The 19,108-nt window shown below is 42.5% G+C and overlaps 2 protein-coding genes across 2 annotated transcripts in view; one reads left to right on the top strand and one right to left on the bottom strand.

Annotated features, from left to right (window-relative positions):
* The window catches only part of LOC139364923 (growth factor receptor-bound protein 2-like), a 39,236-nt gene extending 23,784 nt beyond the window's left edge, over positions 1 to 15,452 (bottom strand). Inside the window, exons 1-2 of the mRNA XM_071102151.1 lie at positions 15,201 to 15,452; positions 13,734 to 14,034 (exon numbers count right to left, since the gene is read on the bottom strand). Of these exons, the coding sequence (XP_070958252.1) occupies positions 13,734 to 13,811 (78 nt within the window). The 5' untranslated portion in view covers positions 13,812 to 14,034; positions 15,201 to 15,452. The remainder of the gene's footprint in view (positions 1 to 13,733; positions 14,035 to 15,200) is intronic.
* Positions 15,453 to 16,718: 1,266 nt separating this feature from the next.
* Positions 16,719 to 18,371, top strand: LOC139423995 (melanin-concentrating hormone receptor 1b). The gene is made up of 2 exons (XM_071175669.1): positions 16,719 to 16,797; positions 17,341 to 18,371. Exons 1-2 carry the CDS (start codon positions 16,719 to 16,721, stop codon positions 18,369 to 18,371), a joined length of 1,110 nt encoding a protein of 369 aa, XP_071031770.1.
* Positions 18,372 to 19,108: the final 737 nt, after the last annotated feature.

Genomic DNA, 19,108 nt, shown 5'->3' with positions numbered 1-19,108 from the left:
CTCTCATGGGACGCCACACTTAATTAGAGAAACCCCATGACTCTCACTACACTTACAGCTACTGAAACACACAACGTGGCTGGTCCCTTAACATGGCAGGGGAACTTGGAAGGTTCCTGGCTGGGAGAATGGCGTAGTAGAGGCCCTCAGCTGAACCAAAAACTTCACACTGAGCACCACAGCAGGGATTTAAACATTTTCCACTCATGCAGACTTAAAAACAGACCAATAATTTAACTGTAGGGTTCTGGGAATAAAAAATTGAAAATACAATTACTGGATCTGATCTGGTTTGAGTCAACTTGTCTGCTCAGAGGATTCCTGATGTATTAGCCTCCAGTATTTATGCTGCAGTAGTTTATGTGTCGGGGGGCTAGGGTCAGTTTGTTATATCTGGAGTACTTCTCCTGTCCTATTCGGTGTCCTGTGTGAATCTAAGTGTGCGTTCTCTAATTCTCTCCTTCTCTCTTTCTCTCTCTCGGAGGACCTGAGCCCTAGGACCATGCCCCAGGACTACCTGACATGATGACTCCTTGCTGTCCCCAGTCCACCTGGCTGTGCTGCTGCTCCAGTTTCAACTGTTCTGCCTTATTATTATTCGACCATGCTGGTCATTTATGAACATTTGAACATCTTGGCCATGTTCTGTTATAATCTCCACCCGGCACAGCCAGAAGAGGACTGGCCATCCCACATATGCTCTCTCTAATTCTCTCTTTCTTTCTCTCTCTCGGAGGACCTGAGCCATAGGACCATGCCCCAGGAATACCTGACATGATGACTCCTTGCTGTCCCCAGTCCACCTGACTGTGCTGCTGCTCCAGTTTCAACTATTCTGCCTTATTATTATTATTCGACCATGCTGGTCATTTATGAACATTTGAACATCTTGACCATGTTTTGTTATAATCTCCACCCGGCACAGCCAGAAGAGGACTGGCCACCCCACATAGCCTGGTTCCTCTCTAGGTTTCTTCCTAGGTTTTGGCCTTTCTAGGGAGTTCCTAGCCACCGTGCTTCTACACCTGCATTGCTTGCTGTTTGGGGTTTTAGGCTGGGTTTCTGTACAGCACTTTGAGATATCAGCTGATGTACGAAGGGCTATATAAATAAATTTGATTTGATTTGATTTATTAATCAGGCTCTGCTCAGAACTGGACTGGAGTGAGGGGAATGATCAGCATAAGAGGGCACAGCAGGCATTCTTCTCTCCTCTGTGGTAAATCAAATGGGAGATGGGATCGATAGCTGCGCAGAGAGCTAATAAGTGATAGGGGAGATTAATCGGAGGCTTAGAAGAAGTAACTGGCTAAAAGCTTCAGAGCTCCCCCTTTGAGAGTAAAAGCTAGTGGATAGTGATATGGAGAGCCCCCCCAAAAAAGGATCATAACTGAGAAAAAAGAACAAACTGCAATTAAAAAGATAAAGGGGTTCAAAAGAGGAGTTGTGTAAACAAAATGTAATAAGGGATCATGAAGTATGATTAAATATACTGAACAAAAATCTAAACGCAACAAGTAAAAATTTCAATGATTTTACAGTTAATATAAGGAAATCAGTCAATTGAAATCAATTCATTAGGCACTAATCTATGGATTTCACATAACTGGGAATACAGATATGCATCTGTTGGTCAGAAGGGGAAAAAAGTTGAGGGTATGGATCAGAAAACCATTCAGTATCTGGTCTGACATACATTTACCTTGTGTAGTGCGACATCTCCTTTGCATAGAGTTGATCAGGCTGTTGATTGTGGCCTGTGGAATGTTGTCCCACTCCTCTTCAATGGCTGTGCGAAGTTGCTTGATATCGGCGGGAACTGGAACACGAAATGGCACGACAATGGGCCTTAGGATCTCATCACAATAGCTCTGTGCATTCAAATTGCCATTGATAAAATGCAATTCTTAGTTGTCCGTAGCTTACGCCTTCCCATACCATAACCCCACCGGCACCATGGAGCACTGTTAACAACATTGACATCAGTAAACCGCTCGCCCACACGACACCATACACGCGGTGTGCCAGGAACAGTAGAAACTGGGATTAATCCACGAAGAGCTCACTTCTCCAGCGTGCCAGTGACCATCAAAAATAAGAATTTGCTCACTGAAGTCGGTTACGATGCCGAACTGCAGTCAGATCAAGACCCCGGTGAGGAGGAATAGGATGCAGTTGAGCTTCCCTAAGACGGTTTTCTGACAGTTTGTGCAATAATTCTTCAGTTGTGCAAACCCACAGTTTCAGCTGTCCCACAGGTGAAGAAGCCGGATGTGGAGGTCCTGGGCTGGCGTGGTTACAGGTGGTTGTGAGGCTGGTTGGAAGTACTGCCAAATTCTCTAAAACGACATTGGAGGCAACTTATGGTAGATAAATTAACCTTAAATTCTCTGGCAACAGCTCTGGTGGACATTCCTGCAGTCAGCACCCCAATTGCACACTCCCTCAGAACTCAGAAGCATTGTGTTGTATGACAAAACTGCACATTGTTTAAGTGGCCGTTTGTCCTCAGCACAAAGTGCACCTGTGTAATGATCCTGCTGTTTAATCAGTTTCTTGATATGCCACACCTGTCCAGTGGATGGATGATCTTGGGCAAAAGAGAAATGCTCACTAACAGGGATGTAAACAAATGTGTGAACAAAATGTGAGAGAAATAAATGTGTGCTTATGGAACATTTCAGGGATATTGTATTTGAGCTCATGAAACATGGGACCAACACTTTAAATGTTGTGTTTGTATTTCTGTTGTTCAGTAAAGCTAATCCAGCTACTCTTTGGTGATGAGTAAGAGACCCACAGGCTGGTGTATTCTTACATGCCGTTTTGCACTTTGTAATCCAATGCAGCACTGTAGGTGTGGGGTGTCGTGATCGACTGTGCCGAGGAGACAGGAAGCTGCTGGGGGTGAAAGAGGCTCCAAACAGGAAGTGAGCTAAGCTGTGGTGAGAGCTGCACTGCACACACACGCATGTGCCAGTGCACAAGCTCAATCTGCATTCCAAGGTTCCCAGCACTCTGAAGTAGGAGGGACTGTCCCACTTTACTGTGGCACATACTCCTAAAACAGCACAGTTCTAATCAGTTTGCACAGTGAAAGATTAAAAGGTAGATATAGACTGGAGCTGGGACGATAAACTTGAAAATTATCGACACCGACCATACCCATCACAGGCATTTTGCTGACATTGTTCATTACGATAAGTAGCCTACACTAGAGAAATGTAAAGTTTAAAATTAAATGTTTGCCAATATGGGGGGTTGTTGATGGGACAATTGATAGGTAAAACCATCAAACTAGTAGTAGTAGTAGTTTAAAGGATAATTCAAAAAAAAGGTGCACATTAAATGTTATTAACTTCAATTTATCGTTATCGCATGAATTCAGGAAATTTATCATGATATAGATTTTTGTCCATATCGCTCAGCTCTAATATAGACCAATTAAGGCCATCCTTTACCATTCACAGTGCCAAATGGGAGAGTGTTAGCTTAACACCAGCCTCTAGTTCAGCAGCAGAAGAAGAGTAGAGGGGGGAAGAGAGGCAGAGAAGGGCCTTAGATTATGCTCTGAGGGGCAGGTTTCAAAGATCTGTTATAGGAGCTAAATTTGCCAGCCAGTCAAACTTTTCATCTTTATTTATTTAAGAAGGAAATGAATGTGAGTGAATGCTGCTGAAGACTACCGGGCAAACTCTCCTCTGTGGCCTTCTCCTGGTCGTCAGTTATAGTTGCTTTATGGGAGCACCGCCATTTACTAGAGCTCATATCAGGGCTGCATGACAAGACATCAGGTTGTCTTGATAACCTGAGACGTGATTGGATACAAAGCAATAAGAAAAGGTAACATCCAGCCACTTTCCCAGTCCTTAGGTCTAAAGATAGGATGCAATATCTCTCAGAAATTGTTGTGTAAAATGGGACTGAGAAATATGTATTTTATAAACTTATTTTATATACCCCAAAAGCTTGCGTGCACCAGTTTATAAAAACTGAACTTGACGTGAGAATGTCCTTTCCTCCATGCAAACTTCGGACCATGCATAGTTGTTGAGGTATTGTATTGCAAGCAGACAAGTAAGTATTTTGTGCAAATGGGATATAGGATGACACACTTACTTCAAAAAAACATTTGCCGTTAGTGAGAAGAGAGAAAATCTAGGCTGTGTTCAAATACACATACTGTATACATAATGAGTATATACACACTATTAGTTCATTTTAGTATACTGTAAACAAACGGTATCCTTTCAGTTGAGCCTACTAGCGCATCGCCCGTCTACCGGAAGTTGCTGCTGTTGCTATGCAACCTCTTGCTAGCTTGTTAGCATAACAAATGACTAGCTAAACATTTTATGATTTCGGGTGTGTTCGTAAATTCAATCTCAAGTGCCAGAGTGCGCTCTGGGCGTTCGTAAATCCAGAGCGTTGTCAGATTGTCCATTTGTAGAGCGTATTGTTCTCAGAGCATTTAGAGCGCACACTGGATGCTCTGGCTGAGGAGTAGGGTTGAGCCGGGCGTTCTGACCTCACAACGGCAGTCAAGCACCAAAGCTAACTGGCTAGCACGCCCATTTTCTGAAGAATCGCATTATGGGCCCAAAAAGCACGGAAATAGTGTCCACTGCTCGTATACTTCGTATTTTGGTGAATTTAGTCCGGGAACTTTTGGCATACTAACTATATACATACTATGACCTATAAGCAAACTACATACTCAATTTAAAGTCACAAATAGTATGGTTAGTGCAGTTAGTATGAGTATTCGAACACAGCTCTAGCGTTTTATTTTTGTAATCTAAAATAATTCAACATAGGACTCATAACAGAATACATTTCTCACCTTTTCTGGCCGTGATAGGTTCATATTCCTGAATACAACAAACTACCATGCACATCACTCGTTCAATTAAGCATAAGTGAATAGATAAGCCATGCATTTCAAGTTCTGCTGTACGTGATCCCATAGGCAGCGCAGTTTATAGCCTACAGACTAATTGAACAGATGAACAACAATTTGCCATTATAGTCTCTTTCAGAAACTGTCGTCGCAGTCCTTTTCTAAATACAGCATACATTAACATTCTGCCAACACAGTAAATAGACCGGTAGCTTAGGTAAAATATTTGATTATTGCTGTACGATAGGAGCGTGACATCATAAACCTATTTAATCTCAAAGCCTATACCGAGGCAGGACATGGAAACAATTTATTGATTAACAAAATATTTAACAATTCTTTGTTTATATAGAAGTGTGGGCTGTAGCCTACATTTAAATTGATTCCAATATGCAACCAATGTTGAAAAATATGCTGACAAGCAGGATGCATGTTGTTTGAAGAAAAAAAAGTCACTGCAAAATATCAGAACATTCTGCCCACACATCTACAGAAATGTGATCAAATACGCAATTGCTGCTTCTTTTACAAAACTGCCGTGGCCTAATTCAAAATAGTGCCAAATTATACAGCAAATAAAGTGCATTATTGTCACCATAAAAGGTCAATAGAGGGTGTTATTGTCACCATAAAAGGTGAATAGAGGGCATTTTCCGGGCAGAGTTTTATTGCTCGTTCACGGTCCAGGTCTGGTTTGTAAGTGAAACATGAGTATGTATGGCATGCGCAGGGACTCCCGAGTGGCTCAGTGGTCTAAGGCGCTGCATCACAGTGTTGCTGTGTCACTAGAGATTCTGGGTTTGAGTCCAGGCTCTGTCGCAACCGGGAGACCATTGGCCCAGGGTCGTCCGGGTTAGGGGAGGGTTTGGCCGGCAGGGATATCCTTGTCCCATCACGCACTTCGACTCCTGTGGCGGGCCAGGCGCAGCGCACACTGACGTGGTCGCCAGGTGTACGGTGTTTCTACCGACACATTGGTGTGACGGGCTTCCGGGTTAAGTGGGCATTGTGTCAAGAAGCAGTGCGGCTTGGTTGGGTTGTGTTGTGTTTCGGAGGACGTGCGGCTCTCGACCTTCGCCTCTCCCGAGTCTGTGTGGGAGTTACAGCGATGAGACAATTGGATACCACGAAATTGGGGAGAAAAGGGGTAAAAAATTTAAAATGTATGGCATGCGCCAAGTTGATCAATCTCAATTTTTTGTACACACGCAGACTTGTCAGAAAATTACGCAACTTTTATAAATGAGGCTCCTATGTAATACACGATACAAGAAGTTACTCAAGTCACAAACCTAAACACTACTAGGCTATTCCCCTCAGGTTTTTTTTGTAATGGTGGATGATTTGAGATGGGTGAATAAATGTACAGTAAGCATAGCCTAAAACAATAAAATGACTTTAAAAATCAGTAACATTTTTATTTCACATGGCATACACTGACTGGACGCATCTGGCATCATGGCTCATGTAGCCTTAGCTTCCGTTGTGATAGAAGAGCAATGAGGTATTGGCTGCCCTGCCATATGGCATGACTGACTTGAGGTGCCCATAGGAAAAACATCTAGGGCAGATAAAAAAGGAGATTTACAGCTCACTGCTTCTACAATATGGCATTGGCAGCATTATAATGGCACTCTGATTCTCAAATAGAGGGCTGTCTTTTGCTGTACAAATAGATCTGAAAAAGCACTGGCTGCATTCATGCTTCTCAAAGGAGAACTAGCCAAGAGCATAAAGAATAGGGTTCTATTGTCAGAGGCAGTGAGCCTAACCCAAAAGATAATTTTTTTGAAACCCCCCAAAACTAAAATGAGTTCCTTCCCCTTTTTAACGCTGATGCAAACTCACATGACACACTGTGAAACTAAGTCAATCAGCACAATGTGAGGAAAAAATCAACCAGATATTTTTCATATTAGCTACGTACATTTTAGTGTGTGCTAAGATTATTCTATTAACACTTCACTATTTAGGTTGATATGTAAAGAAACTCTACAGAAACGCAGAAATATCTAACAGCTTTAAAATGTATGTTTAATAAAAACAGGAAGGTAGGAGTACAGCTCTGTTGTGTACGCCATTTATTGATAAGCTGAACAAAAACAATGTGCAACACCACACATACACAAAGATGTCTATATGAGGTACATGTTCTTCAATTACAGTTAGCCTAATATGGACAGTATAATTCAGCGCCAACACTACCATCATGCACCTGAGAAAACTCTAGGTAAGCTAAACAGAGCAGGAAAGAAAAGGGTAGAAAAAAATGCCTTTTTTGTAGGAACATTTCAGCCGTTGTTGCTGTCAGAATGTGATTGCCCGCTTAGTCTGTGTGTGTAACAAATAAGAGGGATACATTTGTGTGTGACTCAAGGCTGCAAATTAGAGGAGCCCTGGCAGGTCAATCAGCTGTGTGAGTCAGTGGTAGAGGCCGAGGAACAGTGCAACCTGAATGCTCAACACAATGTGAAAACAACAGGACCATACACTGCACACGTCCCCACTGTGGGCAGAATCAAAGGCAGGCCACATGAGTGGCTATGACCACTCACTCTCACAGAAAACACTGAAAAGGCTATGCGGACACTTCTGACCTGCAAACCGATATTTCATTTCAGAATTTGTTCAAATTATGTTAAGGGTTAGGGTTTGGATAATTAAGGAAAAAAATGTAAAAGTCATTTCAGATCAGCAGTGTTCTTACAATCTCTCTCAGAAAACACATGAAACACATTGAAAGGGTAATGTAAAAGAGAACACAAACAGGCTACATATACATTCACACACAAAATGCATGCACAGACTAATTTCACCAAACTTTCCCACAGCTCAATCATGGTAAAAACACCGACGTTTTGTCAGCTCTTGTGGAAATAGAACCAGTTTAAGTCTTACTTCCCTCTTTTCGAGCAATGGAAAAAACTCCCAAGAGCACCACGTAATTAGACAATAACGGCCTTCAGAAAACATGTAAAAATCATTAGCAGCTCTACTCCAGCTCTATTAGCAGCTCTAGTGAACCTTAAATATTCAACCAGACATTGCATTCTAGCGAGAGAAATCAGTAACGCAAACTTTTATTCCAAAGTGACTGCTGTCATATTCACACACAGAACCTACTGACTGAATACCGAGGGAAAGAGGTTTAAAGATATCTTGATTTCACATAGTCGATCTTTTGAATCTGGATTATAGAATGATTTATATTTCTGAAAAAAAGACATTGTCATGTTTATGAAACACAACAAAAGGCTTACACAGCAGCATGAGGCGATTAATGCATGTTACGTTCCAATTCCACCCCTTTCATCCCATCAATGGTCGAGCTTTAGATAACTAGTTATGTAAAGGGTCTTTTCTAAAAGCAGGCGGAAATGAGGGTGAAATAAATTGCTGTGTAGCACCAGCTAGTCGCTAAACATCTTCGCAACTGTTTGGATTAAATAATCCTATTTTGACTTTAAGAAGCCTTCAGTTGATATCCTGTGATTGACATACAGTTTATCAATCACTGACATGTACAAGCATTTCTTTCATCAGCTACACCACCAGACTGTAGGCACTGACATCACAGCACAGCTTATGGTTTGAGAGGGCCAACTCACAATCTTGTTCAGAGGACAGAGACTCTTACAGTCTAGGCTTCAGCCACCCAGAGACTAACAGTGACACACCGAGAGAGAGGTGACACAGAGACGATACGTTGTGTGAAACACAAGGGCTCAACAGATGCTCCTGTGTGGTGGAGGGGGGATAGAAAATAGAATACAAACACCAGATCTCTCCATGCTGGTGCACTTAAGGCGACTTTGGGGGCTTTGAATAACAAAGCCTCAACACAGGCCATCCACTCGTGAGAGAGACCCCTTGTCTCAAAAGCAGAGATGCTTAGGCTAGGCACTAGCAGGCAGTACTGGAGATAGATGTTGAGGAAAGCATTCCGCAGACACTGATACTCAATCTTGGATGGATTTTTGAATGCAATACCTTGCATGCAAACTAAACTGGGTTTAATAATTCAGTAGACAGAAGAAACAGATACTAAGCTTTAAAGAGGTGAAAGTTACACATTATCATGATAAATACCTTCGAATAGATTAATTAATCATCAATCACAAGACTACTCAGTCTACTCTACAGTATGTGAACCTGACAATTTGCATAAAACTGCACAGACTTGGAAACAGAATGGCTGAGCTACCTAGTTTCCTTTCCCATTTTTAAAATATCACACTGACAGCTTTGTCTGATATGATAAACTGACTGATGCTTTATCACATATCAAAATGTCCAGACTGAATGGAAGCAGCAGGCTATTTGGGGGTGTTGAGGTTAAGATTCACGCGAGGACTATTTATGTGTTAATTTCCTTTCTGTGCCGTAGAACCAGTCATACAATAAGTAGACTTTATCTGAAGTGATTGTTCTGTACACAGAAATGATCACATTGCTGTTTGAAACATAAGGCAGACAAAAAAAGGCCCATCTTGAGCACTAGCCATGTAGCAGGCCATTTAAAATGTGACCAAATCTACCTTGCAACTAGTGACTCTCAGACCTGCTAGTTTGGGAGCAAGCCAAACCTAAAAAGGACAAATCCCACACTCCTCAAATAGAAAGCGGTCAACCTCTAACGGTCACAACGAACGGCAGCTTGCCAAAAGGCAGAACACAACCCCTGGATTTCAAACTGTTGGTTTATAGTCTATGATTAATCTTTTTAAGTGTAATAATCCGGCTATGCTCACTACTCTTTGATGATTACCTTACCTCAGGGGAACAATTGGTCTGAAGAAAAACCCGTCTTAGCAAATAATGGTTGCTCCAAGCTGCCTTCAAGGTTTAGGCGGATGGCAAAAACTGAAAACACAATTTTAGGCATTATCGTATGTGCATTACACATGTAGTAACTCTGCAATGTAATTTGCATTGCAGTCAATGAAAGGTATACCTCACCAATACACGAACGCCCAAAAAACTTGATAAAACCAAAATGTCAATGATCTAAAAACCCATTTTTGGTAGAACGGCCATCTTTTTGGTAGAAGTTAAAATATTAATTGCAATGGTGTACCAGGGAAATGGTGGTCTGATCCACACCATTTTTTTATTTTGACCCTTTTCTCCCCAATTTCGTGGTATCCAATTGTTAGTAATGTCTCATCGCTACAACTCCCGTACGGGCTCGGGAGAGACGAAGGTTGAAAGTCATGCGTCCCCCGAAACACAACCCAACCAAGCCACACTGCTTCTTAACACAGCGTGCAAACACTGTGCACCTGGCGACCTTGGTTAGCGCCCGGCCCGCCACAGGAGTCGCTGGTGCGCGACGAGACAAGGATATCCCTACCAGCCAAACCCTCCCTAACCAGGACGACGCTAGGCCAATTGTGTGTCGCCCCACAGACCTCCCGGTCGCGGCCGGCTGCAACAGAGCCTGGGCGCGAACCCAGAGTCTCTGGTGGTACTGCGATGCAGACCACTGCGCCACCCGGGAGGCCCTACACCGATCTTTTTTAAAGGTGTCCAACTGATGCATATCTGTATTCCCAGTCATGTGAAATCCATAGATTAGGGCCTAATTAATTGATTTCAATTGAGTGGTTTCCTTAGGAACTGTGACTCAGTAAAATCCTAAAAATTGTTGCATTTATATTTAGTATTATTTTATTTATTTATTGTAAAATAGTTTGACAACCCTGTTTATAGGGTTGGACAGGTGTAGTGAAATGTGTTGTTTTACAGGGTCAGTCAGTAGTACGGCACCCCTGGAGATTTTAAATGATATCAAACTCAACTGCTTATCTTTTCCAGTAATGAAGATATGGATGTCTCATGGTGGGGTGTGCAAAATGGCCAAACATGGAAAATGTTGTTTAAATAAAAAGGGATGCTGTCAAAGTGACTGAATTCAAATGGGATTCACCCGTAAGTGAGATGCACCAATCATTCTACTGAGGACCCCCTGGTGATTCCTAGAAATTGAAGCCAAAACATGTCAGCCAACAGAACAGAACAGAAGCAGCACAGAGAAAGGATTATGACATGCAAGGTTCCAGGGACAGAGCAGGAGGAGGGGCTAGCCAAATGCACTTAAAGAGATTCTCTAGGACAATGGACCCTAGACCTCCCCATGCTCTGGTAGTGCATACTCCTTTCACATTCAAACTCATGCCTCTGCAAGGTAGACAGGCTGACAATGTCCTTCTCCGTGTTGAGGATCTGATGTGATCAAGTGCTAAAAATGGATTTGGACGGGTTAAAAGCAGACTGTCTGAATCGCCCAATCAACAAACATTTCACTCTGGGTAGCGTGCTGTCTACTTCTAGAAGTTAACTTCTTTCAGAGTAACACTAACGATTCTGGTTGTGAAAAATTAGATCACTTTTTTCTTCTTCTGATATGCAAGAACCCTCTAATAAGTAGCTCTACTTTCTATGCCCTCTCTCCCCCAGAGCCCCCTGGTGAGATAAGGCCTCTTCAAAACCCCATAGCGAACCACGTACGAAGACAACAAAAAAAACAGGCCAAAATGAATTCATATATTCCCAGACTAAAAAGAAAAGTTGACTGCACCTAGTCTGCATACAATCCTTTTCATATTTATAAGTAGCAATATTCAAGAGACATGAGAGAACTCCTCAAGATCTTACTGACACATACGAAGGGCTGGATGAAGGGAGGCAGAATGGACAAGGCCATTTAAACATTTCTACAACAGATATAATGAGACTTGTTCTCATATGGCAGGACCTACTTATTACAAAGTTAGCACTTAGATGAGTGCTGAAATTAAACCGTACGGGGGGAGAACCTTTCAAGTACATGGTTTTTAGATAATAAAAATTAATTATGTTACTTCGCTCACACCAGTATTCCACGGGTCTTTCTCTGATCTGTCGATGATGGTGCCGAGGCCATGTGGGCACATGGCGGTCTAGCCTGTGGCTTACGCAACTCCTACAGGAATTTTAGAGTATCGCTGTGCTGCAGGCTTTGCGTTCTGCCATCAAGCTGCTCGCCGCCTCACCCTCGCTGTCTGATTAATATTTATGCAGAGCTCGGTGCTGCTGGGCGCTTGGGCGAGGGGGGTGTCCGATCACAGGGGCCCAGCACAACGCTGGCATTGGAGGCTAGGAGGGACGGGAGTATATCTCTGGCTAGCCTACTCCTTGTAACCCCAGCGTTGGACCTGTCCTAAAGCTACAGAGGGTACTGCATATGGCTCAGTACATCACTGGGGCCAAGCCCCCTGCCATTCAGGCCCTAAATAATAGGCATGTCAGAGGAAGGCATAAAAAAAAGTCAAATACTCCAGTCACCCAAGTCATAGACTGTACTCTCTGCTACCGCACGGCAAGAGGTACCGGAACATCAAGTTTAGGTCCAAAAGGCTCCTTAACAGCTTCTACCCTCAAGCCATAAGACTGCTGAACAATTAATCAAATGGCCACCCAGACAATTTACATTGACACCACCGGCACCCCTTGTATATAGCCTCATAGTTATCTTATTGGGATACTTTTCATTTCACTTTTTCCCTTTAGTTTATTCAGTAAATATTTTATCAACTATTTATTGAACTGCATTGTAGGTTAATTTAAGTGCTTGTAGGTATAACTCTTTGTTGTTTCTGAATGTGACTAATGTTGAAGAGACTGGGTGGGTTTTTAAAATAAGTGGGAGAAGACTACTGATACTGTTTCAACAGCAGTGTCCTCTCCAACTGCATGAGAGGCGGGTGGGTACCTGTTGCCTGTCAACACTCACCGCTATTATGGTGTAAGAACAGGGACGGTTTGCACTGGTGTGTTATGTTCATCAAGTGTCCCAGAGAAAACATCTGTTGACGTTCATCCATGACGTTAATACAAAAATAGTGCATGAGGCATACGGAGTAGTAGTGCATGGGGTGTACGGAGTAGTTCAAAGGATTTAAAGTGTACAGAATCTTACAAACATGTAGTTGCTAGCAAGAGAGAGGTTTAGCTCCATTTGCCACACACACACAATCGTTTGAAACGTAAATCAGATAAAACATATGATGGCTGGTGTGCTTAGGCGGTAAATTTACCCCCTCTTTACCTAAAACCCATTGACATTCAGAGGGATTATGATGATTACATTTAAATCCCAGAGCTCTTGTATATAATTTTTTTCTCCTAATATCTTGCAGTCCCATGATGATCAAGCTCTGAAAATGGACTGAGCTCTTTTCAGGGAGCATGAAAGTGAGGCTTTGAGTAGGATGGCTGTCTGAAGTGATACATTGGCCCCAGGTTGTGTCAGATTAGAGAAGTTGAAGGATTGGCATTTCAATACCGTGAAATAAACCCATCCGCAAAGGCCTTGTGTTCCCAGTGTGGAGCCCTATCACTCTACTAGGCCTAAAGCTTGTATTGAGCGTACTGTGATGTTGTCTTATTCATTGAATAAGGTGTAGCTTAAGATACCGATATTATACTGTGTGTGAAGAAAGGGCTGAGGAAAGAAAGTGCAAAGAGGAACATTGCAGAAGGCAACAAATAAACTGTTGTGTTGCTGTTATTTACTAGACGTGGGGCGAGAAGGTCTTTGATATTTTCCATGATAAACATTTTATTGTAGCTGGTTTGCAATAGAAAAACATGTTTGTGTAATTCAAATGTATTTTTTCTTGACAGTGGAGGGGCATATGATCACAGAATACCAATTTGATGTGCCACTAAAAATATAAGTAGATTAACAACCTTCGATCAGGTGAATTATACAATCCTTTAAAGCAGATAACTAGCAGTTACCAAGCCTTGCAATTAAATAATTTGAAGACAAAAAATGCACTCATCCTACCTTTAGAACTTCCCCACGTTTAAAACTTAACTCGTCGTCAGCAGTGGCTTTGAAATCGTATTTGGCAACGGCCTCCATGGTACGGATTGTTGAATAACTGTGTATAACCGTGGGTTTATGGTACTTGTGAGGGTAAATGCTGTTTTATTCCCTGTCGTTGATGTGTGGAGACCAGTAACTTCAGTATAAAAAAAATAACTGTTCAAGAATTCCGTGATCGGTTGCTTGCTCCGAGTCGCTCCTCCCGTCTATGACCCGTTCCTTTAGGGATGGATCCTCACATAAAGCTCACAGAAGGTATCTGCAAAAACGGGAGAAACATGCCACAAATTAATATCTAGCATCTCTGTTTACGTCTGGGTGTTGTGTTGGTCGACCACTGTATGATGATGGGACTGAAATTGAGATGGGTGGAGCTCGTTTTGCATGGCAGGTGCCCCGGGTGGACGGAGGATATTAATTTTAGACCATTCCATTGGTCCTAAGTGAAATCTCAACCCACCTGGAGCACCTGGCAATGCAAAACGAACTGTACCAATGTCAGCATTAAATCCACACTAGTGGTTGGCCAAGATTTGACAATTGACAGGCCATTGTTGGGTTAAGGAATGGGGGAGCGCTAAAGTCTGTTGTAGTGCAACATTCCTCATGCGAAGTGGTTTACTAGCCCTCCAATCAGATTCGCTGTTTACTAAACATTTCTTAGCCTGCTTGTTACACACACACACACACAACAATCAAAACCCGCACTGGAATATACAATTTCTGCATCAATTCGATACTTTCCGCTACGTAGGTCACTACTAGTTACCCAGGCTTACTTACCAACTATGCGAAGTACGTTATATTAAGTGACTAACTATCTAGTTGGTGAACAACATCTTTATAGGTTATTATTTGACCATTAACGTTATTGGGAGGCTTTCTGGCAACTCTCGTTATCAGTTTGTTTCTATCTGTGACACAGCTTCCACTTGTAGGAAAGTCAGTTAACTAACGTTAGGTACCCACATTAGGGCCAGTGATATAGCCAATTCTACTACATTTGCGCTAAATTCACTTATGTTGGTTGTACTGTGAAACACCGTTTACAGCTGTTTTGAATTAGAGCTATGAGACAGTTCAAACGATAGACATGTGAAAGCGGAAGCTAACGTTAGCTAGCAACTAACCAAAACGAAAAAGCTAGCCGGCTATTTACCTAGCTACTAGTAACAACAAACAAGTAAAAGACACCAACCTATTTAGCTAACAGTTATTTGTTTAATATCCAGGTTAAAATGTTTGTGTGCAGTTATGCATGTGAATTCGTCGTTTCTAGGAAAGACTGCATGGAAAGCAGGTAGGCCTATTAGCTAGCTACAGTACTATAGCTAACCAAAGCAAAAAACGAAGAAAATACTTTCGTATGCTAACGGGTACTGTTGCTGGCTGGCTAGCCTTGGCTTAGTATTCTTAAAAACTCACCCGCCAGTTAACCTGTGAAATGTAAGCTTCTTGCTTGATCAAATGTCCTTATTGTTTAGAATCCACACTTTATAGTTTTGTTAGTGGAGGTAAATGTACAAAATCCGTCTGTTTTTGCTTAAACTCGAACTAGCCAGCGACGTTTATTTCCGCTTCCTTCCAGATGCTTTGGGTGCTGCTGCTGCTTCGGCTCCTGCCTCGCGCTGTGAGCAGAGTGTCTGACCGGCCCATAGGTCTCGTCTGCGAGCCACTGGACCGTCTATCGCGATACTTTCACCTAATAGCTAGCTGCATAAAGCTCTGTGGTTGCATTGCTCTTTTAAAAACAAATTCAAGTACAGCGAAAATATATGTATCTCTATCTGTCACATAACTTTGTTATGCCTGATGCAGCAATAGGCAATATAGATTAAAGTGTTGTTGTACTATTTAAAACACATTTCTTTTACATAGCTAGTTAGATGGTGAAAACATAGGAAAGTGCGTCACCTAGTGGCAAATGGTTTCCACTACGGTCTACACACAAAATAATAATGCTTACACCCTGGTGTCAAGGGACGAAAGGCAATGAAATTAATGATTGGAATACAAATAGCTACATTTCGAAGGATTGTCAATGTCCCCCTATCCTTGTGGCACGTTTTTTGTTCTTAGTTGTTGTCAATCCAACAAACAGTGCCATCACAAACGGGCATCAATCTTGACAGTGGCACTGTGTTACTTGTGCACCTAGGCACTTACAAACTGGTATCACACATAGCCTATTATTGCTACGATGCAAAATCAGTTGTCACTACGTGTCTCTATGTACCCCTCCTCTTTTTCTCTGCCATATAAGGCAGGATGCGAAGCCGCCATATGAAATGTTGGCAAGGCACATCACTGTCAACCTCACAGGCTCTCTTTCAAGAAGTATTCTTGTGAGGGAGTGCTTTGATTAGCAACACTACTGGTGTAAAGATAGAAGAAGAAGACCAATTGGATTTTGAGGAGAGGCTACAGAAATAGAAGCAGGAAAAGGTCAGTGTGTACAAATTCACCCCGTCTCCACTGAATTACTTTGATTGATTGATTAATTGATGTACTAGAATAATTGGAGCCTGGTTCATCACCAATAATTACAATGCACAGCATAGACAAGGGCGCCCGTGCCTTTCTTTGGGTCTAAGATGTTTATAATTCGGGTTGTAAAGAATGTTGAGTAGTTACAAATGTTTCACCTTTATATTTTTGAGACTGTGATGAGGAGAAGGAATTTCCCGAATATATTTTGATGTCATTACAACAATTCTTGCCACTATGAAATAATACATTTCACTATTCGACAGCATCTATTTGAGGACGAAGTGGGTTTTATTGACAGTAGCCAAGCAGCACAACAATAGTATAGCCTACTGATGGCAGAATATTTATTTCTATAGTCTACTCTGATGGTAATTAGGCCTACGTTATTTGCCTGTTTTCACATCATTTTTCATTTAGAGCCCATCCATTTGTTGAGCTTAGTCTAACTTCGAAATGGACTTCGAAAATGTATCGAATGAGAACTGGTCTCAGACGTCTCTCCCCTCATATAACTCACCTGAAAGTCCAGCAGGTAGGTAGCCTGTGATTTTCCTGATTTCATACATGAATGTTATAATGTAAAATCAATGTTAATTAATTCAATGTTATCCTGGGAATTTAGTCCTATGACTTTTACTTTACATTTGAATGAAATTATTAATTATTATTATTAAATGTAAACGCGTGGTTTAAATAAACAACAAGGCCCGAGATGTGGTATATGGCCAAATACTACAAACCCCCAAGGTGCCTTATTGCTATTTTAAACTGGTTACCAACGTAATTAAAACAGCAAAAATACATGTTCTGTCATTCCCCTAGGATACCATCTGATATACAACTGCATTCAGGGCTTGAACCACCCAGTTTATAATTAGCAATGAATATTAGCACCACATGAGTTGGCAGCTCCCATCTCTGAGGATTAGTTTGGAGTCTCTGATCTTTGTGATGTAGCAGCCAGGAGTGACAATATACTGTTAGTAAAAATCAAGACTTACTGTATGCAAGCGAACACCTGTCTGAATGACACTGCAACATGAGACAGAATGTAATTTTCCTGTCATACTTACAGAAAATGATGTGCCCTACCACAACGTCCTAATGCCCAGCATTTTCGGTGTCATCTGTTTCTTTGGGATTATTGGCAACTGCATTGTCATCTACACCATTATGAAGAAGACCAAGTTCCGAGCCCAGCAGACAGTGCCGGACATCTTCATCTTCAGCTTGTCTTTAGTGGACCTCCTCTTCCTCCTGGGCATGCCCTTCCTCATCCACCAGCTCCTGGGCAACGGTTCCTGGTGCTTTGGTGACATCATGTGCACGGTCATAACCGCCTTGGACTCCAACAGCCAGATAGTGAGCACCTACATCCTCACCGTCATGACTCTGGACCGCTACCTGGCCACGGTCCATCCCATCCGCTTCAACCATGTGCGCACACCCTGCGTGGCGGGGGCTGCGGTGGGTCTGGTGTGGGTGCTCTCCCTGGTCTCCATCACTCCCGTGTGGATGTATGCTGGCCTTATGCCCCGAGGGGACGGCTCAGTGGGCTGTGCCCTCCTGTTGCCCAATCAAGCCACTGACACCTACTGGTTTACCCTCTACCAGTTTGTGATGGCCTTCGCCCTGCCTCTGGTCATCATCTGCGTGGTGTTCTTCAAGATCCTTCAGAACATGTCTGTCACAGTGGCCCCCCTGCCCCAGCGCAGCTTGAGAGTACGTACACGTAAGGTGACCCGTATGGCTGTGGCTATATGCCTGGCCTTCTTCATCTGCTGGGCTCCGTACTACATCCTGCAGCTGGCCCACCTGGGGGTTCAGAGGCCCAGCTTTGCCTTCCTCTATGTCTACAACATTGCCATCAGCATGGGTTACGCTAACAGCTGCGTCAACCCATACCTCTACATTTTGCTGAGTGAGACCTTTAAGAGGCAGTTCATTGTGGCCATCCGGCCGAACAATCGGGTCTTCAGGTTGAACTCTGTCATGGCTGACGGTAGTGTGAGTCTGAGACTGGCCCCAGAGTGTAATCATCAGTCTCAGTCCTCCAGAGACCTACCAGTACACAACATGCTGCCTGTCACTGTGGCTGTGCACTGAGTCAGGAGCCCTAGCCGAGCCTCATCCCTCAGCCCTAGTTCCATGAATCTGGGCTCTCTCTCAGCTCAGTGGGAAGTGGTGCCCCCATCAGACAGTCATGCTCCCAATGTATATGACAGGGTTAACGTGCAATGTATGTAGAAATGCTGAGTGTGTACAGTATCTATTTTGTACACAGCAGTACTGTGTTTATAAGACACTTTTCCCTACAGGGACATTCAACTTCATCCTATTAATCCTATCCTATCATGCTCTAATGAAGGAACTGTGAATACAGGGACTTTGTACTAGTATTCAGTAGGCAATTGAACTGTAGGCTATTAGTAACAATGTGAACTTTTATAAAAGGAAGTCAGCCCACAGTTATCAATAACACTATTTTGCAGTTCTGTTTCAAGTGGTAACAATTTGTATTTAGTTTTCTTTGATGATTTGACAGATTTCCACTGCAGTTCAATGTGTTAAAACAGGTTTCTGTGTAGATATGTGATATTCTGTGATTCTGTCATCGGTCCGTCCAGTCAGTGATCTGAGAGGCAGGGAAATCACACCTTGTCGTAATGTAATCTATGTCTATACTGGGACCTGTGTGATGACTGTGATCATTGAGAAAGTTGTGACATATTGATGTATTATTTTGGGCTATCTTCTAATATGTTGTCCTTAGTCATTTTGTAATATTGAATATGTGCAGCCTGTCTATTACCATGTAATGTCCGTGATCACCAAGGAAACCT

Source organism: Oncorhynchus clarkii, chromosome 13 (assembly GCF_045791955.1).
Source record: "Oncorhynchus clarkii lewisi isolate Uvic-CL-2024 chromosome 13, UVic_Ocla_1.0, whole genome shotgun sequence".
Classification (NCBI taxonomy): domain Eukaryota; kingdom Metazoa; phylum Chordata; class Actinopteri; order Salmoniformes; family Salmonidae; genus Oncorhynchus; species Oncorhynchus clarkii.
Note: the sequence above shows the minus strand (reverse complement) of the source record. Positions and strands in the feature narration are given on the sequence as shown.